Raw genomic sequence first — 24,922 nt, 5'->3', positions numbered from 1 at the left:
GGTGGCCTGGCAGAACGCGGAAACAGCTGTTTAATCTTATCCGGTTCACCTGTTCTATTCGACAGCCAGACTCGTTCTTTAGCGGCTGCACGCGCAGTCAGCTCGTGGAACGCGAGCCGCACAACGCGTCCCTTTTGTCGAGGCTCGAGCACAACGAAACCGGTTTATTATACAAGCTGGGAAAATTATTTCTTCCGACTACCCATTACACACCCCCACTATCCTCTAAGCCGACCGACGTTTCACCAACGACCTTTGTTTCTTCGCTCGAGCGGAGTTGGTCTGTCTAGCGTCGATCGAACGACACTCCGGCTCGTCTTTCACCGAAGACATTGACCAGGACACCCTTCGGTCAGACAGAGACGGAGTAACGGCTGAGCAACAGGGTGACGATACCGAGCCCTTAGGGGAGTACGAGCTCCATAAACCGAAATAGGTGGCCAAATGTTTCCGGCGCCTGGTTAAACCGAACACCGGCTGGCTAACTTTCTTCGCGGATGTCTCCAATTTCCAAATTATTTTCTACTCGTGGATAATTAGACTTTGAATTACCCACGTATGGTACGGTCGCTTCGGTGCAATCAGAGTTCAATATTCGATTCACTCGTTTTGTAAATATCTTTTACTTTGCAATTCGATTTTTGTTCGCGAGGTATCGCTTGATAATTGTATTGAATTTGTGCAATTTATTTCGTCACCTCGGAGTAACGCGATATTTCTTTCTTTCTTTCGAACCACTTGTGGATAATTCGACTTTGAATTACCCCGGTATGGTCGCTTCGGTGCAATCAGAGTTCAATATTCGATTCACTGGTTTTGTCGACAGACCTTGTACTTTGCAATTTGATTTTTGTTCGCGAGGTATCGGTTGACAATTGTATAGAGTTTGTGTAATTTATTTCGGAGCAACGCGGTATTTCGATCTCTCTCTTTCGAGGGGAACATTTAAAATATATTTTCCATTTTGTAATTCTACATTAGAAAAGTGTTATACGCAACGACTTTTCGCGCAAATAAATTACCAACGTGTTCACAAACACAATTATTCCGATCTTTGGTTCACGATGTATTCTACAAACGAAACACCTGCGGCGAGCATTTACAGGGCAACGTTACGGCCCTGGATGCGTGCATTGTTCCGTTCTTTGTTTCCCTGACGGAACACGTTGCGATAACGAAGTCGATCGACGCGTAGAGAAAGATCGAAGGAAAAACGAATCGGGAGGGGGCGAGATACTTTCGTTTGGCCCCGGTTTATTGTTCGTCGCGGGTTCTGGTCGCGTCTCGGTGACAAGGACACAACGGAATCCTCCGCTTGCCGCCGATGCAAAGTAACACAAAAGCACGCTCGCAGCGTGCCCGTTAACTCGACGAAGAGTGTCACCGACAGCGGCCCGGATCGAACTTTTCCAAGAGCCCCGATCCGTCCAAAGAACGCGTCGACGCGTCGACGCGCGCGCCGCGACTCCGCGCGGAAGAGGAACGCGCCGAGCTGTGTTCGAGCTCGCTTTCGGCTGCGAAAGAAATTGAAAAAAAAGAGAAGATCGGAGAACGTGCCGGAAACTCGCGCGTTTCTTCCTTCGATCGCCATAGATTCTTCTATCACTGATTTCGTCCTTTGGGTCTTTTTTGACCCGTCGTAAAAGACTCAGTATATTGTGCGCAATACTTTGTATCTTTTTTTATTAATTAGAACTCTTGTAAATACTTCTACCTTGCATTGGAAATTCAAATTATAGGTACCTTGTATGGTAGTGTTTGAGTTTAAATCGATTAGTATTGGAACGATTCAATATACGAGCTTGTTATTATAGAAAGACAAGCGTTCGTCGTCAGAATTGCGATTCGTGTTTGCCTTCCTCGGCGGATGAATCGTTCGGTCAGTTTCGTAGACCGCAAACACCGAGTATTGATAGAAACGAAACGTCCAAGTTTGTTTAATTACACCTATAATGGTTAATATTTCAATAATATTCGTTTATCTTGGAAACAACGGTACCGATGGATCGGTGAGGTTCTCCCGATCGAAACGATTCCAAACACAACGTACATCGTGCAATTTGATTCTCAAAGTGTCGAACTAAGTAAAAATTTTGTATAATTGTTTTCGATCGTCCGGCTCCTATTCGTGTCCCTTCGGTCGCTTCATTTATTCGCGCGTAACCTCCATCGTAGTCTTCCACTCCTAGTGATAAATAAAAAAGTATACGAATATTCGAGTTCCTACCGGAAACACGCACGTCATCGTTGAAATCGGCGATCGAGGCGTTAGAGACGGTTAGATCGAAGTCGTCTCCGCGCACGGTGGTATTCCCCTTCGATCGAAAAATCGTCGATCGATGGCGGGTAAGTCTGTTGTGCGCTTTTTCGCGGGCGGTAAAATCGGCTGACGCTGGTTCTCCGTTGCGAGAGGAGTGACTTCGTGCTATTGACATCCGCTCCTCGTGGTATCGACATCCACGGTACAGAGCCAGCCCACGCCGAGAGCACGATTTTGCGTCACTTCCAGAGGGACAGAGCGAGAGCGAGAGCGAGCGAGATAGATAGATGAATAGAGAGAGAGAGAGAGAGAGAGAAACGTGAAACGTAGGAGAGAAAGGCGAGGGTTGAACGTGGAGCGAGACGGAAAATTCGTTGGACGAGCACGACGAGCGGTGCCACGTCGGTATAATTTTCACAAGCGCGAAAATTACCCCCGGAGCATGGCCGATAAGTCGTAAATTACGAGTGCCCCGCCGGAGGTAGTACGTTCCGCTCTATCGCCGTGTAAAACGTGGCTTCGACTCGTCTGCGAGTGACGGCATCACCCGTCGAAACTTACGGCCGCTCGTCGTACAAATTGAACTTTGCGTTCGAGCCGCTCCGCGCCACGGATCGACGTTACTCCCCTCTCCTACCTCCCCCACCATCGCTTTCCAGCGTACCCCCACCCCGGTCACTCGGCCGGTACCACCCCTCCCACGCGAGCTTCGTTTATCGAGCCGCGAAGCTTTGTTCGCGCACAAATTAAAAGCCGACGAGAGACACGTCCGCGCCAAACGTTTCGAAACTTTTTCGTCTTTTTTTATTTCGCGGTGTCGTCGTCGTTCACCGTGAAAGAATCGCGAACCATGAGGAGTAGGGCTGTTGATGGAGAAGGGGGATGGTAGAAGACATCGTCGAACAGTTTCTCCAACGACTTCCCCCTCCCTTCGTCCGCGGTCCGTTGACGAAACTTAGATTGCTTCGCCGTCTAATTCTCGCCACCTAAACGCGCGTCGTTAATTCAGACTCGCGGTTCGGTCGCGTTGTCGCGTCGCGTTCCGCGCGATTAATTGCTCGACGTCGATTCCAGTGTCCGACGAGCCTGCCTCGCGATTTGAGGTTAGGCTCATAATACGGTAATTCCCGCTTTCGAGGTGATCGAAATCGGAACGCTGCGTTCCGGGCCTGGTTAACGATGCACCGAGAGTGAGCGAGCGAGAGAAAGAGAGGGAGGGAGAGAGAGAGAGAGAGAGAGAGAAACGACGAGCGAGCCTCGCATTACATTAACGTGAAATCGTGTGTTTCTCGTGATTCTGTCGCGCGAGTATCGATGTAACGAGGCGCAAATTCGTTTTCAGCGTATCGTCTTAAATACACAATTCGATGAACGGACGTGGGTTCGTTTCGAAAACTTACGAGCCTCGAAGTTTGCGAGTAAACGCAACGAGAGATAAATGGATCGATTCTATCGATCACTCCTCGATCGATAGAAACGAAACGTCGAAATTCGTTTAATTACACCTTCAAATTTACACTTTCAGAAATGATTCTCCATTGACTAACATCGTAGAAAATGTGTACAAGTTGCCTTGGGATCCGCGACGGGGGGATGAAGAGGTCCGTTGAAAAAAAAAGTCTCGCGGGTCCAAGGCCTCGAAAGTTGCCGGAAGAAACACCAGGGACTCGCAGGTTGTTCCGGAATTCCTCGCGCTGACGCGCACCGGTACAGGAGTGTGCGTGGCGTTGACAGCGCCGTGACGGAGTGCTAATAATACGTATAATAGGCCGGTGGGCTGGCTCGCGTGTGTCCGTGTGGTCGCGGCTGAATTTGTGCCAATAAACAGGGACGATGTGAGAGAGACACATACACACGCACATAGATCTATATATATACACACACATATACATATATATATCGATATATAGAATTTACATGTATAGGTATATATATTGGAGAAATTGTCGCGTAGAGATCGGTAGCTCGGGGATCCCCCCACGGATAGGAGAATAGGGGTTCGCGCGCGTTAGCGCACGGTTGGCGCAGCCAGAGACGCTTCGTGGCTGCGCGCGAGCGTTGGCGGCAGATGCATCCTGTTCTAGGGGAATCCTCCCTCCCCCCACCCCCCTCCCCCTACGTCTAACCGATCGATCGATACCGAACGTCGAACCTGTCACGCGCTCGCGAGCCAACTCGAACACCGGCTCGGTCGAAACTGGGTCGTCTGGTCGTCGGTTTCCTTTTTTCCTTCGACGTTTCTATCCCCCTCGAACCAATCACGACTTCGACGGTTCTAGCGCGGAACGAGCCCCGAGTGGAACGCGAGTTGGCGCGCGTGTCGCGAGGATCCCCGCGCTCGAGATCGCTCGCGAATACGAGACGGGTAACGCGAAAGGTATACACAACGTCGCGAAGACGAGTGGAAAGAGGCGATGGGTGGTGGTGTACGGTACGGTGGGGTGGGGTGGGGTGGGGTGGGGTGGGGTGGGGGCCGATCGGAGGAGGACCAGGGGCGGTGGAGGATGGCGAGCTATTTCTCAGCTTCAACGGCAGAGGCTTTCTTCGCGGGAATATATCGACGCCGTCAGGAGCACACTGGCCCGTTTACAATATCCGCGCGGAGCACGAGCGTGGGCCGCCTATATTTCGACCGTGTCTCGCGCCTCATCGACGCGAACCGTCGTCGATCGTTCACGGCCTTGGATCGCGCGTCTACCTTGCTCAACTTTTCAAAGCGGGGGCATCCCGACGCGCGTAGCGTCCTCGTCGATTCCGCTTCTCGACGCGCGGATCGACCCCGGGGCCCCTCGATCGCGTATCCCTGACCTCCTCTCCTCTCCGCGTGAAAAAATCGTAAACGAAACGAATCGCGAACGAAACGAATCGGTACAAAAATTCCGAGGAGAACGAGCGGGAATTTTTCGCCGAACGCAACACCGAGTAGGGATTTATCGGGTTTTAATTGCACGACTTTGATAGGGGGAAACGATACGAGTGGTCGCGTTAATACCCGCTGTCAAGTGACAATTTTTACGTTCGATACCGACGAGGGGACGTACTGGCTTCGAATCTCGTACGATTTCAACGAAATGAGCGTTGATCGTGGCCATTTTTGTCGTCGAGTGACAATTTTTGCGTCGGATCACGGAGGTGGTGGTACAATTCTGGTCGAGTTTTTCGGTAGAGATTTTTACAACGGATTCGAGCAACGAAGACGAGGACGACGAGATACTTAGACAGGATCGAATTTCCACCTATTGAGCGCGTGTAATGCGAGACTCGTTCACTGTTGCTCCGTCTCTCTCGCTCTTCGCTCGGTACGGTGCGTGTGCGAGTTCGGGCCAGATTTCTCGTTAACCCTTGAGTAAACGCAAAGAGGGGTCGGCGGACCCCTTGCAAGAGTACGTTGTGCGCTTCTGTTCGGGCAAGATCGGTTATTTTTTAATTATCGAAGCAAAGTATTGCTCGCGAAGAAACTTGGTAGCTTCTCGGTCGATTCGAGAAATTCGTTAGTTTCCGAATGAATTTCTGGGCTTAAAATTAAGTTAAAGTACGCGTTCTTGGGGAAATGATCGTGGTAGGAAATTATCCAAAATTATTCGAAACAAAAGCAAATGAAAGAAAAAGCATAGTAGCACGGTAAGTAAATTAAAATGAAAAGAAATATAATAGAATAGAATATTTAAGCATTACTAAGCAAATTAATAGAAATATGTTGTTCCTTGCGGTATATATATTATACGTTATAGTGTTATTATCGTAGTTGCAGTATCATTAGTATCAGATGTGGTATTGGTAATAGGTTTCTCTTTTCACTAAAGACAGATCGACCATGCATAAAACTAAATTAATAGTCTCGGCACGTTTTTCCAATTCTCCTCTCTTACTACGTCTTCACCGGTCCTTTCTCGTACCGTTCCTCGTACCGTCGCTACGTCTTTACCCTATCTTCTCATGGCTACACTTTTACTGTTTCCAAAACGCTCCCTTCGCACCCTATATACTCACGCGCATTCGTTCTCTTTCGTTCTAATTCGCATCCACGCCCGATCGACTCGCAGGACCCCCTGTGAAGGGTCGCTGCTCGTGCCCTTCGGTAGACCTGGCAACAGACCGGCGCCAAATGTTTACCAAAAGGCAGGTCCGTTCGCACGCAATGTGTCTTCCAGGCCTGCACACGAACCAGGCCCAAGTGTTTACCGCATGCTATACATTCTTCTAGGCTTGTACTCGAACCGAGCTCAAGCTCAAGTGTTTACCGCATGCGATAATTAAATAATAGGCCGCGGAAAATTCCGATTCCGCGAATATAATATTCTATTTTGAAAGAGTTACAACGACTGACAAGTATCTAGAATCATCCGTGTAAAAACGAGGGCGGGACAGGTGTTTGTTTCCCGTCGAAGCGACAAAACTGAAATCAGATGTTCGAGATGATCGCTCACTTCGAAGTTCGATCGTAGCTCCGAAGATCGTTGGTATTTTCGAATAAATACCGGGAAGGTCGGTATCGTTGTTTCGGTGCAGGGGTGGATGAAAGGATTACCGGTGCAGGTTCGGAGCAAGCAGAGGTTGCGTAGTAGAGGTTGCAAACCACCACCTCTCTTCCTCGTCCTCCACCAGCTAGCATCGTTCTTCCCGTTCTCCGACGAGACGTTCAGTCGGCTGGCGACAGCCGTGCGTGCCTCGCGTTTGCTCGTGTCGCGCGTGCCGCGTTTCCTCCTCGGTGTCCGCTACCGGTTCGTTCGTTCGCTCGATCCTCGTTCGTGGATCGATCGTAATCACGAGGACTCGATCCTCCGCGAACAACGAAAGGAAACGATCGTGTGTAAACCGCGGAACAACGTCACGATGAAGCTAGCCGTCGTTTATCGTCGATCGCGACAGTTCCGCTAGATCCGTGACAGCTCGATCCGATCGAGGGTCGTCTCTGCACCGCTACCATTGGATTTTTTTTCGCGCGGCAAACTGACACGAGGAGCACCGCTCGGACAGGAGGTAGGAACTCTACGATCGTTACGTCTCGAGACCCGTGCGACCGCGGAATAATTTATCCGTGAACGATCGTCGAACGAGATAAAAAAAATAGGAAAGAAAATTCGTACGTTTGGGGAACGAGTCGGGGGACGTGTACGAGAGAAACGCGCGCGTAGACCACTCTCGAATATCGAAACAACTCGATAAAATTCCGAACAAATATTCAGATATCGATTCTCCGATGGTCGAGTTCGAATTTTTTTTTTATAATTCGAAGAGCGTGTATACCGGTGCCCCGAAGGGGCTCGCGGTAAAAATTCCCTTGTATTTTCTACGCGTTCGACAACATCGTAGACGATGAACTTCCGTTTTCGAAGTTATTGGGAAAACAACGGCTCGTTCTTTCGTTTCTACTCCGATCCCTCGATCTTAGCGCGAGAACTCCAACGAACGACAACCTGCAGCATCTGGTATGCCGATCGTTCGCGTTCCACGAACTCTGACCTTTCGACGACGTTAGAACTTGTCACGGGACAGCCGGCTGGTCGAAAACGTTCGATGCAATTTCGCGTACGAATCGATACGATACGGAACGAGCACAAGTGTCGCAGGTGACGTTTCCACGCGTCGATCGGACGAAACGACGTTCGTCACGGTTGTTCCGTCGATCGGGATGCAATCGATGACCTACGGGTACCGGACGAACCGAAACTCCGATTGCTCGTCGATGAAACGTGTCTCGGACGTTTAGGCTGTACCGGTTACTATAGGGTGCTCTCCTACTCCCTGCTTTTCGTCGTTATTAAAGAAGACGACACGAAATAATTCCACCGTGCCTCTCGCCGTATCTGTAACTGGCTCTCCGCAGCAGTTGCAAGGATCTTGGATCGTTCTTGCTCCTGGAGTTTAACACAATTCCATCGCGAACAAGATCCAGTTTTGACCTGGTTGTACACGCAAAGTTCTACATCGTGGCACTTGTGTGTTTAAAGGTTCGTGTGTACTACATCGTCGATTAGGAGATCAATCGTCGAGGAATCTCCAGCTCGGTAATTTTTCCTGCTTTAGAGGTTCGCGTTTATCGTCTCGTTGATCAGAATATCAGAAATAAAGATATCCGACCTCCAATATCCATCCACTGGGAGAGTAAGAATGTTTACTTTCGAGTACCTTCTGCTGTTCTAGAGATACACGCTTATCACCTCGATGATCGGTATATCACGAACAAAAGTATCTAACCTCCGATATTTATCCACCAAGAAGGTTTGACTCGGAGTAACTAGTTCTCTGGTCGTATTCGACTCATCGAGGAATGTTTACTCTCGAGTAACTTTTACTGCTCTATAGGTACACGCTTATCACCTCCTTGATGAAGACATCACGAACAAAAGTATCTAACCTCCGATATCCATCCACCAAGGAACTTTGACTCGAAGTAACTAGTCCTCTGGTCGTATTCGACTCATCGAGGAATGTTTACTCTCGAGTAACTTTTACTGCTCTAGAGTTACACCCTTATCACCTCGATGATCAGTACATCACGAACAAAAGTATCTAACCTCCGATTATCATCCACCGAGGAACTTTGACTCGTAGCAACTAGTCTTCTGGTCGTATTCGAATCACAGGGAACAGAGGACTCCGGAGTCTCCGACAGTTGCAAGGATGTTTACTCTCGAGTCGTTTTTTCTCCCCGAGTTTAACACAATTCCAGCAGGGATACTGCCCGGATAGTCGCGAAGAGGTTTCTCCTTTCCCGAATGGTTAGGCGTTTCGGTGCCGAAGGCGCACGTGTGCCGAACGAAGAGAGAAAGAGAGAGAGAGAGATAGAGAGAGAGAACCGCCGACAGCCAACCAAGCTGTCTGTACCCCGCTCGGAGGAAACTCGAGTTTTCTTCGGAGGAGCAGCAGGGAGATAAGGACCGAAGTAGGAAAACCGTCAGGTGCACCCTTTCGCACGATGTTTGCCAATAATCGGTTCCCCAGGAAAGGTACCGTTCGTCGCGATTAACCACCAACGAAGCGTCAGGATATTTGCACCCTCTGCCTCCCCCTACCACGTCTCACGGTCGATCGTCTTTCGTCGACGTTTAATCGTCTCCTCTTCAACAACCTCCTCGCCCTGATATCGATCGAGAACAGTTCGTTTCGATTCATTCGTAGCAAGAAATTGCGAACGGGAGCGGCGAAAAAATGGCGCCAACGGGACGACGTTCTCTTTCGTCGCAAGACTTCGGTCACGATGCCCAGACAATTTCTGCTTCTCGAAATAAATACAGAGCGAGCAATTTTCGCGTTGGCGATTCGACATTTTCAAAATGGTTGTCGGCGCTTCGTTTACATCGAACGGCGTACGCAAATATTAGTCCGCCGGCTATTGGCGCAAATATTGGCTCGCAACGCTCTAAAACCTTCGCGGGCTCTGAAAGTGTGAGAAAACAGCAGGTGGCACCAGACGCGGATAAAATAATACCTTTCTACGAATTCGTCCATTCTTTCCGCGCGAGAATCGGGGGAGCTTTCCAAAAACAGTTCGCCGATGCGAAAAAAAAAGAAAAAAGAAAAAAAGAAACCCGGGAGCGCGCATGGAAATCGCGACCGGGGTCGCTCGATCGCGTCGAAGACGTCGTTAATTGCGGGATCGGTATCGAAAATATTCGACGATACCTCGCGAGCGGTTAAGAAAGCAACGAAAAGTTTTCCAGGAGCTTCGTTTATTTGGGTAAAATGTTTTTCGACCGCCCCCGTTGGAGGTTTCTTCGGTAAAATTGCACGAAAGAGAACACCTGAAACTAAAATTATTCTAGCTTTCTTTTTGCGCAATTATACCGTGTAATTATACCGGGAACGTTTTATATAAATAAACGCGATGAAGCTCGGGGAGGACTTTTGTTTTTATCGCGGACACGGTAACAAAAGATGGCGGATGACGAGGGAGACTCGAACGAGAGAGCGATTTGTAGAGAAAAAAAATTACGCGCCCGTTGAAATCTATCGGAGAAATTCCGGTTAGAACTCGAACGTGGTTCGATCGCCGACAAATCTTATCGACGATTAATTGGATCGCGCGAGAACGTCAAAGATATCTTTTGGAACGTAAATCGACGAAAGCGAGCACGGCCAGCTGATCAATCAAACGCCTCGCCGGTTGGTAAATCCAAATTTACGCCGACCCGCTTGCGAGCCAGGATTCTCCTTTCATCTCGTCCGTAAAAACCTCGCGAGCACGCTCACGCGATGGTTTTCGATCGGGTGCGGAACCGACCGGGAAAACGCTGGCTGAAAAATCTCGAGACGAGTCGGTTGCAAGTGCCTCTACGATAAATCTACGATAAATCTACGCTTTATTATAGCGCGAGTAAACACGGGGCTTCGAAGACCGTACCTCTATTGCTTTGAAAACCCCCCTCGAGATAGTCTCAATTTTGATACTCGAAAGCGCAAAATTTTACCTTGGAATATTTTTCACTATAAAGGCCTTACTCTAGAATTTTTTTCGCTAGCATTTCCTTACTCTACAATTTTTCTCGCCGTAATTTCCTTACTCTAGAAATATTCTCGCTAGAATTTCCTTACTCTACAATTTTTCTCGCTATAATTTCCTAACTCTAGAAATCATCTCGCTGTAATTTCCTAACTCTGAAAATATTCTCGCTAGAATTTCCTTACTCTAGAAATATTCTCGCCAAATTTCCTTACTCTACAATTTTTCTCGCTAGAATTTTTCTCGCTATAATTTCCTTACTCTGGAAATATTCTCGCTATAATTTCCTTACTCTAGAAATATTCTTGCCAAATTTCCTTACTCTAGAAATATTCTCGCTGTAATTTCCTAACTCTAGAATTATTCTCACCGTAATTTCCTTACTCTACAATTTTTCCCGCTAGAATTTCCACACTAGAATGTTCGTAAAAACATTTTCCGACATTTCAAAATTTTCTCCCCTTTTTTTCCTCGGTAGCTCTACAGTGCGCTAAATAAATAAAAGTATCGTACCTATCGTACAACCTACACGCATCTTTAACTCTAATTGATTTACCACCGGAGCCTATTCCCGAAAAAATGTCTCGAATCGGGAGAGATACGCGCGAGGATCCCGAGGATCGAGACACGAGTCGCGAGCCGTGACCCAGGAGGCTCGTTGGTGGGTGTCGAAGGTAAAGTAGCCGTTAATGCGTGCCAGGTCCTGACCCGGTATGCGAAAACGTGCTCGTGTCCAACACGTCGAGTCGGTCGCGTGTGCGTGCATACGTAGCGGCGCAAGACACGCGCCCATCCGCCGTACCCAAGTATTATATCGATTAACTGTTGGCAACAGAAGAGAGGCAGAGGAAAGCTTGTTGGAGGGTGGCATGGCTTTGGCTTTTCTATATTATTAATCTTTCCCTCTCTCTCTCCCTCTCTCTCTCTCTCCCTCTCCCACCCTCTCGCGAACCTAGCAGTCTCCCTCCCTCCCTCCCTCCTGTCTAGCTTGCGCGCTGTCTGCTCAACCTGCCATACGTGCGTCCAACGAGTCAGTCAGGTGTTGCGGGCAGCTTCCGCGCTTCAAAGAGAATCGAGACCCGCGGCTCCCCTCCTCCAACCCTACGGCTACCTTTCGGCGGAACCGTCGTCGTGTACGTCGAGAAATCGTCGATCGAGATCCCTGGAATTAGTTTTTCCTAGATTTTCCCAACCACGAGTAGACGGACGTTCTCTCGAACTTGTACAGCAATCTCGTAGAAACTGTCCAGAGTGTCCAGACTACGGTGTCCTTGTTCAACCCTCGCTTCGTAGGGTGCCAACGTTTCAGGATCGACGGGATCCGATTTCAAACGCTAGAACTTCTAGACGTCTGACTCCTGAACCTGTATGGACCGTTTAGGCTGCAAACACGGGTATCTGCAACCCTGTCGATGCATAATATCCCCAGACCCAACTTACTTGTTCCAATATTTGTCCTCCCGAATAAATACAAGGTCGCGCTCTTTTAGAGATCTCTGAAAGATAAGCGATTCGATCTGACCTAGACCTAACTTACGCGTTCGAATATTCCAAAGCCCGGCTTTTCTAGAGGCCTCTAGAAGCCCAGCAACCTCTTTCGATTTCCGAGAGGTCCCCGGTGCTCGCGAGAAGAACGATCGAACTCGACGCGGGAGTCTCCGATAAATCATCAACGGGTACTCTCGGGAGATAAGTGGATTCGGTCGGTGTTATTTTTCCATCTAGACTTCGCGTTACGCGTAACGGCGAGAGTGGGAGCGAGAAACAGTGAGAGATGGCGCGGGATAACTTTGTGACAACCTGACAGGGCACACTGTAGCCGTTCCGTCCGGGTAACGTCGCATTCGCACAGGTGCCCAGACGTTTAACGGCAGTCTGGTCAACCGCGTGTCCGACAGTTTTCGCCGACACTGATGAATCGGATGCACCGTAAGCACACCTGCGTACGCCGTTCGATGTCTCCGGTTAGATTGAGCGCCGATCGATCGACCCCCCTCGCCCAATCCTCCCCCTCCACCCCCTACCCTGTTCGAGCGTGCGGCTAAACGCTCGCTTTCGCTCGAAACCGCGCTGCTTTCACCGAATCGGCGCCAGAACGTTCGCGACGAATTCCCTGGTAGGGATCCAGCGAGCGTTCACGGGGGGCTGTCGACGAGCCGAAACTGGACGCGTGCGGGACAAAACCGTTGGGCAAAACCGCGGAAACGCATTTATGGCGATGCCGCGAGGCGTCAGTGACAGCTACGAAACCAAAATTGCCCGACATTATACGCGTGCTTCCGCGCGGAGGGGATGGGAGAATTAAGCGCGCGACGACAGTGTACAGATTATAATCGGTTACAGGTACGTGTACAGGTTGTTAAAGCGTCTGGTTCAATTTCCACGGTGCGTTGCAACGTGCGTGGATATATCGTATGGTAAGTCCCGCTTTCGAGCGACACGATTTGGATCGTTGACTTCAAAGGGTGGTTAGCGATCTTGGAGATGGAGAAGCGCGTGAAGTCGGAAAAGGGAAGTGGAAGGGATACAGTAAGGGTGAGAGAGACGGGGCAATGGTGGCTGAAAAATCTCGAGACGAGTCGGTTGTAAGTATCGCTACGATAAATCTACGGTTTATTGTAGCGCGAGTAAACTGGGGGCTTCGAAGACTGTATCTCTATTGCCTTGAAAACCCCCCTCGAGATAGTTTCAATTTTGATACTCGAAAGGGACAAAATTTTACCTGGGAATATTTTTCAATATAATTTCCTTGCTCTAAAATTCTTTCGTTAGAATTTCTTTGCTATAGAATTTTTCTCGCTAGAATTTCCTAACTCTAGAAATATTCTCGCTAGAATTTCCTTACTCTGGAAATATTCTCGCTAGAATTTCCTTACTCTGGAAATATTCTCGCTATAATTTCCTAACTCTAAAATTTTTCTCGCTAGAATTTCCTTACTCTAGAAATATTCTCGCAAAATTTCCTTACTCTAGAAATATTCACGCTAGAATTTCCTTACTCTAGAATTTTTCTCGCTATAATCTCCTTACTCTAGAAATATTCTCGCCAAATTTCCTTACTCTAGAATTTTTCATTAGCGTGCCAACCGTTACATAGAACTTTGATCCCGAGTCTCCAAAGCGAGTTGGGTAGCGATCTTTGACCGAAACCGAGAACGTCGCGCGTGACGTCAAACGAGGATAGTAAAATAGATACAGTGAGAGCGAGAGAGACGGGGCAACGGCTAACGAGCCTCCCATTACACGAACGCTCTAACCCGGTTCGTATCTTATCCGTCTTCCTCCCAATTCTCGATTCGGGGGCTCGAAACGCGTGGTCCGATCGCGCGAGCACGGTCACGGCTTCGTAGACGTTTTTTCGACGACGCACCGTAATTTTTCCCTCGGTTTTGTTTCCTCGTCTCCGGCCGGTCACGGGCTCGCCGTAAAATTCGCTACGTGGCCACGCGCGACGAGCAAAATGTCAAATGCCGGTCTGAACACGGCGTGTCTGTTCGTGACATCTTCGTAATGAAACCGGGTTAAATCTTCGTAACCCCGCTGCTTTGGCACCGTTGTGTGTTCCCGTAACCGATGGACGTTTCCCGACGAGGTCAACCACTTCGTATAATCAGTGCCGGGCGTCGAAAGCCGTTGTCGCGCGTACGTGACTTCGACCCCGATTGTTCCCGCGGTTTCCACGGCAAAGAACGCCACGAGTCTCGTTCGGTGATCATCCTTGCGCGGATTCGCCGCGATGGGCACGAAAGGATCATCGATGACGCCGGATGGTTCACGTGGACACCGTGGTCGTTCGCGTCTACAACCCCATCGATCCGAAAATCGTGAACAATCTACCCTCCGGTAGCTACCGCTACCAGGGGTTCTGACTCGGGACAGCTAATCCTCTCGTGATCGAGGATGGGGTATCGGAAGACCCTAGACACTCTCAGCAGTCGCGAGGATGTTTACTCTTCCAGCATTTTTGCTCCTCGAGTTAAACACGATTCCAGCAGGGATAAGACGTTGTCTCGGTCGTGTATACGAAGCTCCGCGCTGTAGCGATCACGGGTCAAAGGGCTTACGCTTGTAACACCACTGGTCGCGAACACCAAGTATCCTCCGGTATCGTTGGCTATCGGAGTGTTTCACCCGGAACGACTCTCGTCGCGTTCGAATCGTCTAGGAATCTGGACTCTCCTGCAATTGGAAAGTTCGCTGTTGGATGATTCGTGATCCTGAAACGTCAACGCGTCGCGGATAAGATGGTTTCGATGACGGGACCTGGACCCGTTGTTCACCGCGATTTCCCGTTACGCGACGACACGGAATGGCGGGTATCGGGGGCAGGATAAAGGGGCGGGGGGAAGCACATCATCAAAGGCCGGTGCGAGCTGGAAGACACACGGTGGCTGTGCGTGACATTTTTGTAATGAAAGCAAGTTAAACGTACGTCGCGTTCTCGGTAGTCAGTACGGCAGACATCTGGTCTGGTTGTCCCGGTTGGCTTGCCTGGCTGGCTGTCTCTCGCCTGGCCGTTCTAATATTGGAAGTTGCGTCTCCACCCGCGCGACCTCCACTCCGACCGGCAACCGTACCATGTGCAGGACATATGTATAAACATAAGCTCAGTCTGCCACGATGGTGAAGCCGTTTCCTTCAAAACGTTGCCCGCGATCGATCCGTGCGTACTCGACGATTTTTGTCGCCGCGAGCTTCGTTTCCTACTCCATTCGCGAAACGCTCTTTAGAGAACCCTCGGTGTCCCTGGTCACGAGACCCGAGAAGCCCTCGAGCGGGCTTCCTCTTCCCGGTTCGTCCTCCTCGACGGTGTCCCCCTCTCTGGATAGTTCTCTGCGAAGGTCTTCGTCGTCGTCGACGACCCTAGCCGATGTATCGCGAAGAGTACATCTCGTGATCGATCGCAACGTCCGAAGAATCTCGTGTGTATCTGTATTTACGAATTTTCGGTTCGATGGACGATGTTCTTCGAGTGTTCCCTGGATGTCTTCCTCATAGTCGAAGAAGTTCTTCTACATGTAGAAGAACATCTCGTCATCGATTGCAATGTCCGAAGAATCTCGTATGTATCTATATCCCCGAATATTCGGTTCGTTGGATAATATTCTCCGATTGTTCCCTGGATGTCGTCGTCATAGTCGACGATGTAGAAGAACATCTCGTAACCGATTGCAACGTCCGAAGAATCTCGTATGTATCTGTATTCACAAATATTCGGTTCGATGGACGATGTTCTTCGAGTGTTCCCTAGATGTCTTCCTCATAGTCGACGATGTAGAAGAACATCTCGTAACTCATTGCAACGTCCGAAGAATCTCGTATGTATCTATATCCCCGAATATTCGGTTCGATGGATAATATTCTTCGATTGTTCCCTGGATGTCTTCGTCACAGTCGACGATGTAGAAATACATCTCGTAACCGATTGCAACGTCCGAAGAATCTCGTATACACGTGGATGCCCGAATGCTCGGTTAACCAAGTCGGAGGCTACGCACGAATGGGATGTCAAGCACGTCGAGACGATTCTAATCCGCTCGAGTAGGATAGCGCGGCGTAAACAATCCGTAAGTAGGTGTCGCGCGCGGTAGTTCGCGAGACTGTTAACTTGGCACGCATTCGCGAATCCACGTTCGCGCGACGTTGTTACAATTAATACGGTGTGTCCAATTAACGCCACGGTACTCTTATCCCCACTATCCGTGCTTTTAAATCCGGTAGAACGTCCCGTGTATGATATTTCCGAACCTTGAATAACGCTAGCGAATCCGGATAAATCCTTTTTTTCCGTACATGCGATCGTCCATGTTTTCGAAACCCTCGAGCACGGATAATAGAGTTTCCACGTGTAGCGAGACACGGACTCGATGGTATTTAATCCGAACGAATTGTCACGTTGCACGGAATGTTCGTCCCGTTCGTTGCTCGGTTATTATCACCGTACGCGATACCACTGTACACGGTTTCGTGTAAATGAATCGATAAGATGTTCGAACGTTCCGTATTTTTCGTTCACTTTGAAAACGGGACGAATCCTTTTCGAAATCTTCAAGCGTAAAGATTCTAAGATTCTACGCACTCGGTGCAACGAGACACTCGGTGCAACGAGACACTCGGTGCAACGAGACACTCGGTGCAACGAGACATTCGATGCAACGAGACACTCGGTGCATTCGATCGGAAGGAATCGTCGCCAAGCACGGAACATCGAGCGCCGTTTGTTGCACGATTATTATCACCGTGGAAAATTCACCGTCCCCGGATGTCCTCGGTTGGCTTCCTATTCCGGTTCGCACTCGTTCGTTTCCACGTTCCTTCTGGCAAGAACACGGAAACTTTTCCCGGAGAGCCTTCGCGGACGCGATCCCTCCGCGTTCGATCCGAAAAAATCGCGTACGTGAGGTCGCGTTTATATCCGTGCGCGCAACACAGCTGCGCGCAATTACCAGCCCCGGAGAGCCGTGGATTTTCTGCCCTGGCACGTATATCGTTTTCCGACAACTCCGCTCTTGTTTGCTTAACTAAGCGTCTTAACGAATTGCCGCAGACGCGCGACCCACCCCCGTCCACCGAAGGGATGGGAACCAACCAAGGGTTCGCCTCCTCTTCTCGAGAAATTCCGATCGATCGCCTTGTATCGCGATTTACGACGAATGGCTCTCGCGTCTCGGGGAAAATTCGATCGCGAACGAGCCAGCGAACGAGAGTTGCGAAAAATTGAAAACTGTACCATTTTCGAAAATATTGCAACGAGTAATTTCGAAAATTTCGTAACACGGTTCGCTTCGACGAGAACGAACAAAGAGAAACGTTTCGATTCCCTTTGAACGCTACTTTGGTTATATTATTTTTAGTAACCGGTTCGAAGCTTTTTAAGCCCGATAAAGGAAAGGAGGAGAAATTAATTTGCAATCGCGACTCACTCTCCCGGTACATCGAAGCGTATTCGAGATTATATTTCAATGGGAAATAATTCCTTAAGAGCGATCGAAGTGGTTTAATTTCTTTTCGAAACGTTTCCGCTTGTATTATTTTTCACGATACAATGTGTTTTATTAACCAGCATCGATTCGACCTTTTCTTCTCAACGAGAGAACAGGAAGGGAGATTGAATTATTTCGCGAATCGGGATTCACTGTTCGGTACTTCGTAGTGGTCTCGAGATTGATCTTCGTTGAAAAATAATTTCTCAAAACAACAAACAACGCAAGGTTTCCTTCTCAACGAAAAAGAAAGGACAAACATTCAATTATCACCCAATAGAAATTGATCGTTTGCTGCGTCAAAGTGGTCGCGAAATTATTCCCCGATGAAAAATAATTTCTTAAAATAACGGGTAACACAAGCCACGAGAGTGATATTTTTATCTCGAGATTGTGTCTCGTCGAAGCGAGTTCGTTCGGTTCGTTACATCGACGATTCCCCGGATACGCGTCACCGGTGTACGACGATCGAGAATCGAGGACCGATCGTGCAACGACGCAACGGTTACGCGACACTTGCGACAACCGGGTCGCGAGTAAAATTGCAGACATCTGTAACGACAGCGGTAGATGAGCCGTGACGGCGATTAAAATTATTGTGGCCATCTGTTATAATAAAAGCCATCGGGCACCGGTCGCCGTGCGGAATTGTTTCCCCCGCGGAGATCGGCCGTGGCGGTGTCGCGTTGAAGCCCACCTGTGTAAAATCGCGCGTAAGTGTGACATTTTTATCGCTTCCGCGCGGAGATTGATCGATGGCCGATCGCTGAGGGCCGTAGCGACGCTGAAATGACGTTACGCGACCAGAAATTGTTACCGTTCTCGATTTTCCGCGCGCCCGCGGGAACGGGACGCGTTCTACGTACGCACGGTAGCTTTTCTAATTGCAATTCGGCCACATCGAATGCCACGGGGCCGTATAACGCTACCTGTAACTGTTCCGGACGTGAAACGATACGCGAGTACGGTGCAAAAGCGTGCCTCGAACCTTCCCCTACTCTAGCCTCGGAACGGCTCGTTCCTCGTTCCCGTTTAACGAAAATTAATCCGGATAATTACTTTTCTTCGACGTCTAAAAAGTTGAACGAAACGCGGACGTTAAAACGTCCCCCTTTTACACCAGCTCTCGTTCCACAGACCGGGCCGATCGTAGCGTTAATTTAAATGAAATTATACCCCGTAAAAGTTTCGCGCTCGGGGCAATCGGCGTTGCCTGTTTATTTATCGGTCGTCGGGTTTCCAGCGTAGCACGGTTGTCGTCAGCCAGCGCAATAAACGGTGGTTCTTAACCGTGTACCGTGACACGGTGACAGGACCCCGAGTTGGTTTCTTTTCCGCTTCGGATCGTTATCGAGAAACGTCGAAACACGAGGATTACCGACGATACGGACGCGATTCGGCGATACGATTTTCCAAGGAAGAATTACAACCCGGGTTACTCGCGAGGGCGTCGTTCCTTGGACGAAACGAAGGGCTCGTTTGCATTTCACGTTAATAACGAGACCATGTGGCACCCCGGGGGGGGGGGGGGGGGGCAGTCTGCCGCCAGTGGCTGCGCGCGTCAATAAAATAAAATTCTCCCGGTTAGGGTGGTGGTGGTGATGGTGATGGCGAGTAACGCGCGCGCGCCACGTGGATCTTGAAGATTACTTTCCGCTTTCGTTCCATTTAATTCCTCCGATCCGAACCGTAATCTCGTTCGTATCGCCACGCGGGGTATCGCCTCACGGCTTCCGTCTGTTCCGTGCAATCGCCAAAGAACCGTACCGATACGAACACTGGTGTTCGCTGTAATTTTGTTTTATTTTTCGATTATTCTCCAACGTTTGTATATAATATAATTCGTGTAATTCCGGACGCACCGCCTGGTGGCACTTACGCTACCCGATCGGTGGTCTTCTCTCGTCCGCGCGAACGTTAATCTCGCGCATTTGACGTACCCACCCCGTTAAAGCGTTTCGGTGATGATATTTATTTGTTCCGGAGCGATCCGGAATCGCTCGAAAACGTCCAGTTATTTGGGTATTCAGAGTGGTGAGTCGTTCGCTCGCTCGCTCGCTCGCGCGAGCGCGATACCTCTATACTACATCCACCCCGTGGACGGATCCTTGTTGGTTTGTAAAACTACCGTGCCGGTCGTTCCATTAAAATCAGTCATCGGTATGCACGGTGGGGTGTGCGCTCGTCGTCGAGCACGTAGACGAAATATGCGACCGACCGCCCGGCAATCGCGGAACGGAATCGATCAAATATGAGAATCGTGGCCGGAGCGATGACGCGCATATGCTTTCGACGTTATTAGCGTCGTGGATTCTGCAGCGTTGACGGATCACTCGACCACTTTTACGCCATTGCGTATCTCTCGTGGAAAATGCGACCGTACCCAAATCCGTGTGTGTGTGTGTGTGTCTCGATGGAACGACGGTTGATGGGCACCGCGTGACGTTCAAATTTTCGACTACGCGGAGGACACCTTTCGTCTATAAAGACTGCGTGTTCTTCCGGGTGGTTTGTTGTTTAATATCTCCTGGATAAATAGATGCAATTGTATAAATCTTTGGTATTCGAAGACTATGATATGTTTTCTGGGTGTTTCGATGATGTTCACTATTACCTGGATAAACAGATCCAAGTACGTGGATCTTTGGTGTTCGAAGACTACGTTTTTCTGGGTGTTTTCTTGTTCACTATTGGCCTAGATAAATAGATCCAAACTACTTACAACACGTTTGGTATTCAAAGACTACGTCGTTTTTCTGGTTGTTTTATTGTTTACTATTTTGGCGGTCCTAAATGTGTCGAAGGTGGGAAAGGGAGAAGGGAGAGCGTTTCATCCCCGGCCTGCTAGTGGACTCATCAGTACGGCAATATTACACCCGGCCTTATAAGCCGGGACATTGAGAGATCGGAAAGAGACTGTATATATATCGATCGGAGCAGAAACGAGCACTTGCGGGAAACAGTCGGTGGTCAGTTTCCCTCTGGCGGCAAGCGTGGGTAGCGCCGCCACACTATTAGCTGGATAAACAGATCCAACTGTATAAATCTTTGGTGTTCGAAGACTACGTTCTTCTGAATGTGTAGTTACTTACTATTTGTCTTAAATAAAGAGATCCAATTGCACGGATAATGCGCGCTTTTACATCCAAGTACACGTCCTTCTAGGTGTCCACTTATTTACCACTCACTCCTTTTTTAAATAAAAATAACAATGTACTTTACATTGAAATGCTCTCTCGAACGATCTCTCGAAGTATCCTCCAGTCATCGTCGTCTCGTTGCGCGAAAACTATTCTCACCTATTTCTTGAACCCCTCGAAACGAAATTTCTCTTACAAACAAACGATATAACGCAATCACGGTAACCTACGTTAATTTCATCCCCTATTTGTTCGTAATTTTATCGCGTTTTCGCGCACGAAACGCACTAATTACCGTATTTCCGATACCGATCGGTTTCGAGTACTATGTCAAAAATAACAATAGAAACCAACGACTCGCCCGAGACCGTCGTTAATCGTATTAACGCGACAAACGAAAAGTTTATCTTTAAAGGGCGAGTGTTGCGATTAGTGTTCGAGCATTTACGCGCGAGCGACTTTACCCGCGCTCTGGACCCAAGACGGTAGCGAATCTCTATGGATCGAATGTGTTGAACAGGCAAGAAGTTGGTGCACGAGCATGAAAGTGGAGGGTGGAGTGGCGACCACGACGATCCTCCACAAGGTCAAGGTGAAGGAAGAGGCGAAAGAATGCTGCGGTTATCAGCAGTCGTCGGCGTCGACGTCGCCGGGAACCGCGACCATCGCAACGGTCACCGCTTCGAGCACGAACATCGCGACCACCGTCAGCAATAGCAATAGCAATAGCAACGGCGTGTCGAGCGTGGCCGCCACCCCGTCGACGACCACCGTGCCCAACACCTCCCCCGCAACCGCCGCTATTGTCTGCCATCCGTCGACGCCAGCCTCTTCCGTCACCGTCACCGTCACCGCCAACGCTGAGCCCTTTCCCGTCGATCTCGACCTCAAGGCCAAGGCCAAGGGTGCGTTACTATTTTCTTTCTTTTTTTATATAAGATTGCATTACCATTTACAGTTTACGATATCGCGCGATATCCGTGTAACTCGGTGTCGAACGAGCAACAATGCGGGTAACGAGGCGCGGAAATTTTGAAGCGGGAGATCCTCGGTAGTTGAAACGTTGGAACTTTGGGAAGAAGAATCGTAGAGTAGTGTATCTAGGATTATTTCGATTCGAGATATCTGTCGAAATTGATACTTAACGAGTAATAATCTATGAGTAATAAAAATTGTTCGTTTCGAATCGAAAGATTCTCGGTATTCGAGATGCCATAACTTTGTGAAAAAGAATCGTATAGTAGTGTACCTAAGATCGTTTAAAAGAGAGGAGACTCTATCTTCTTATCTCGAGGCTGAGCGATATTCATAAAAATCGACACTTAACGAGGAACAATCTATAAGTAACAAAGATTGCTAATTTTGGATCGAAAGATTCTCGGTATTCGAGTCGCTGTAAGTTTGTAACGAAAAATCGTACAGTGGTCCACTTAGGCCCGTTCTAAAGGGAAAAGCTTCTACTTTCTCACGCCTAGCTTGAATGTCCCCAAAGACACTTTCGTACTTTGTACACCCGCGGGGCGGGAAAGCGAAGACGGTTAAGCCGAGAACATTTTCAAAATTTAAACGACTCAGCGAGGCGCGATAAATTTTCTCGGCAATTCGTTTCATAGCGAGCTTAAAGGTGGAAGTTTTCTCTTTAAAACGGGATATTAGAAGTTGGTGTACGATTTTTCGTCCACGACTTTTCGCGCTTCGAACCGAAAGACCGACATACGTTCGGGATATTCTTTGACCAAAGAACTTGAAAGTACGATCGTAAGAAATAATGGTAAAAAATTAGAGAGACGAACACAGCAATGATTCTTACCGTCTTTATCTTCGGTGAGAGTATATTTCCTTGATTTCGAAAGTATCGTACGAAACGCGGTCGTCGAACGTGGTAACCGCGGGACACCGATGCTGGTACCTGGAAAATTACGGAGCACGAGATTGGCCAATTACTATCGCGGCGAAAAACTGGAATCTCTTGTCCCTGGTCGACGAGAAAAATGTAGCACGCTCGAGCTGTAGTCGTTTATTTATCGTATCGACGAGTGTACACGCTTGTCCGTTCGAGTTTCACGGTGTTCGAGTGATTTTACGGGGAAGAATTGGTATCTCGAAGGTGACTCGTTCCTCGAGACTTTCGTCCAATGGGTACGAGAAGAAAAGTTCCGGCCGAAAAGGGAAAAGCGACGCGTTCGTATGTGTTTCCGTGCGCGGAACGTCGGGTTTAGCTGTGGGCACGTCGTGCATTAGTTTGGAATATTGTATAGGGGTACCCGTATACCCAGGCCGCGGGCACGCTCTCGTCCGAATCGTACATTTAGACCGAACTGGTTATCTAGACGGGACCGGAGCCCGCAGCTACCTTGGAAATGGCTCAGGAAAAAAGCCCGCCTCTCTCTCGTCAAAGCCCCGTCATCGCGCGTTCGAACGCCAGCCTCTACCCGTTTCCCGCCTGCGTCAACGATCGATCGGTTTTCGCGAACGCGACGGCGCTCCATCCTCCAGGGAAAACGCGGACACCTTCACCGTAAGGCTCCGGTTACATTGGAAACGATTTCGCGCGAGCTGCCCTATCGCGAACTCTCCAGACCCGTGGTTACACCGAGCGCGCCCCGAGGAGACCCACGATTCGGAGATCTTACGAAGAATTAAACTCCAGAGGCATTCTTCCGAGACGACGACAGTAGCGGTACGCAGCATCGGGGAATTCGAAAAGTCGTGTTGCTTCTTTCCTCGACTCGACCCGCGTTTGAGATTCTTTGGAAAGTCCAGACTCGAAGGAATTCTTCCAAGGTGCCGACAGTAGATACCGTTCGCACGCGGAGACGAAGAAAAATTCTCGAGACGGCTCGTGGTCCTTTTTTTTGTCAATTTTGTCGTGCTTTGTGGAATCTCCGGAGAATGTGACCTCAGCGGCGTTCTTTCTAAGCGCGAACAGTACCGTATAGCTTACAAGTGGAAGAAAGAAAGAGAATGGAAGAAAACGGTCACGAGACGGCTCAAAGATTCTTTTACTCGTTGATTTTGCTATGCGTTGCGGATTCGCGAACTAACCTAACCTCATCGGCATTTTTTCGAGTCGCAGACAGTACTATATAGCTTACACGTGAACGAAAGAAAGCAAACCGAAGAAAACGGTCACGAGACGACTCAAAGATTCTTTTCCTCGTCGATTTTCCTACGCGTTGCGGACTTGCGACCAAACCTAACCCCGATCGGCGTTCTTTCGAGACGCGAACAGTACATAGAGTCCATGGAACGCTAGCCGTAGGAAATAAGCCGCGAGATGTCTCGCGATCCTTTCTTTTATCGAGTTCGCCGCCCGTTACGTACTCGCGAGCGAAATTTCCCCCGGAAGATCGTAAAAAATTTACGCGACTCAGCCGGCTCGGTCCGCGAAACTCCGCTACGGTCCGCGCGGACAGATGGTCAGGCCATCACGGACACGCGGGTTTCTTTGGAAATCCGTCGTAAGTCCGCGTTGCGTTTACTCCATCCCCGAATCTACGATGTTACCGCAACGAAAGAGCGGAAAAGAGACAGCCACACACGAAGAGAGAGAAAGAGGAAAAGAGAAAGAGAAACAGAGAGAGAGAAGATCGAAAGGAAAAAAAGGAAAAGGGAGAGAGAAGTGGGGAAGGGTTGGCGAGAAGAGAGCAGCACGTGTGCACGCGCTAGTGGCTCGCTGTGTGCGCGAGTACGAAAATGCGATCGCAGAACGTTCCATGGGGGGATGGCGAAACTCCTGCGAGCAGTCAGTCAAGCTGGTTGGTTGGCCTCGGTGTGTTGGTTAGGTCGGTTCGTGCAGCGGCTGACTGCCTGGACCAGACGCGATAAGGCACGTCCAACACTTCCACCGGGATTCTGCTCGAGGCTGATATCATATCCGGTACACCGTCGGCATCCCCGACGTTGCCGTTCGAGGTATTTTGCGATAGTAGTCCGCGCCTCGCCGCGCGCGCGGCACCACCGGCACCCACCTCGCTCGCACCTTCTTCCCCGGGGTTATGCTTACGACGTAGAACGAAAACGAGTTCCAACCGGGGGAGCACATCCGTTCTCCTTTCGAGCCGTCGCGAGACCGCCTCCAATTTACCCCGCGGCC

The 24,922-nt window shown here is 49.3% G+C and overlaps 1 protein-coding gene across 1 annotated transcript in view; it reads left to right on the top strand.

Annotated features, from left to right (window-relative positions):
* The first annotated feature begins 6,917 nt into the window (after nt 1-6,917).
* Nvy (CBFA2/RUNX1 partner transcriptional co-repressor nervy) overlaps nt 6,918-24,922 on the top strand; it is a 41,702-nt gene continuing 23,697 nt past the window's right edge. Inside the window, exons 1-2 of the mRNA XM_076319219.1 lie at nt 6,918-7,240; nt 21,347-21,731. Of these exons, the coding sequence (XP_076175334.1) occupies nt 21,368-21,731 (364 nt within the window). The 5' untranslated portion in view covers nt 6,918-7,240; nt 21,347-21,367. The remainder of the gene's footprint in view (nt 7,241-21,346; nt 21,732-24,922) is intronic.

Source organism: Ptiloglossa arizonensis, chromosome 8 (genome assembly GCF_051014685.1).
Source record: "Ptiloglossa arizonensis isolate GNS036 chromosome 8, iyPtiAriz1_principal, whole genome shotgun sequence".
In the NCBI taxonomy this organism is placed as follows: Eukaryota; Metazoa; Arthropoda; class Insecta; order Hymenoptera; family Colletidae; genus Ptiloglossa; species Ptiloglossa arizonensis.
The sequence above is the reverse complement of the archived record's forward strand: the minus strand, read 5'-3'. Positions and strand labels throughout refer to the sequence as shown.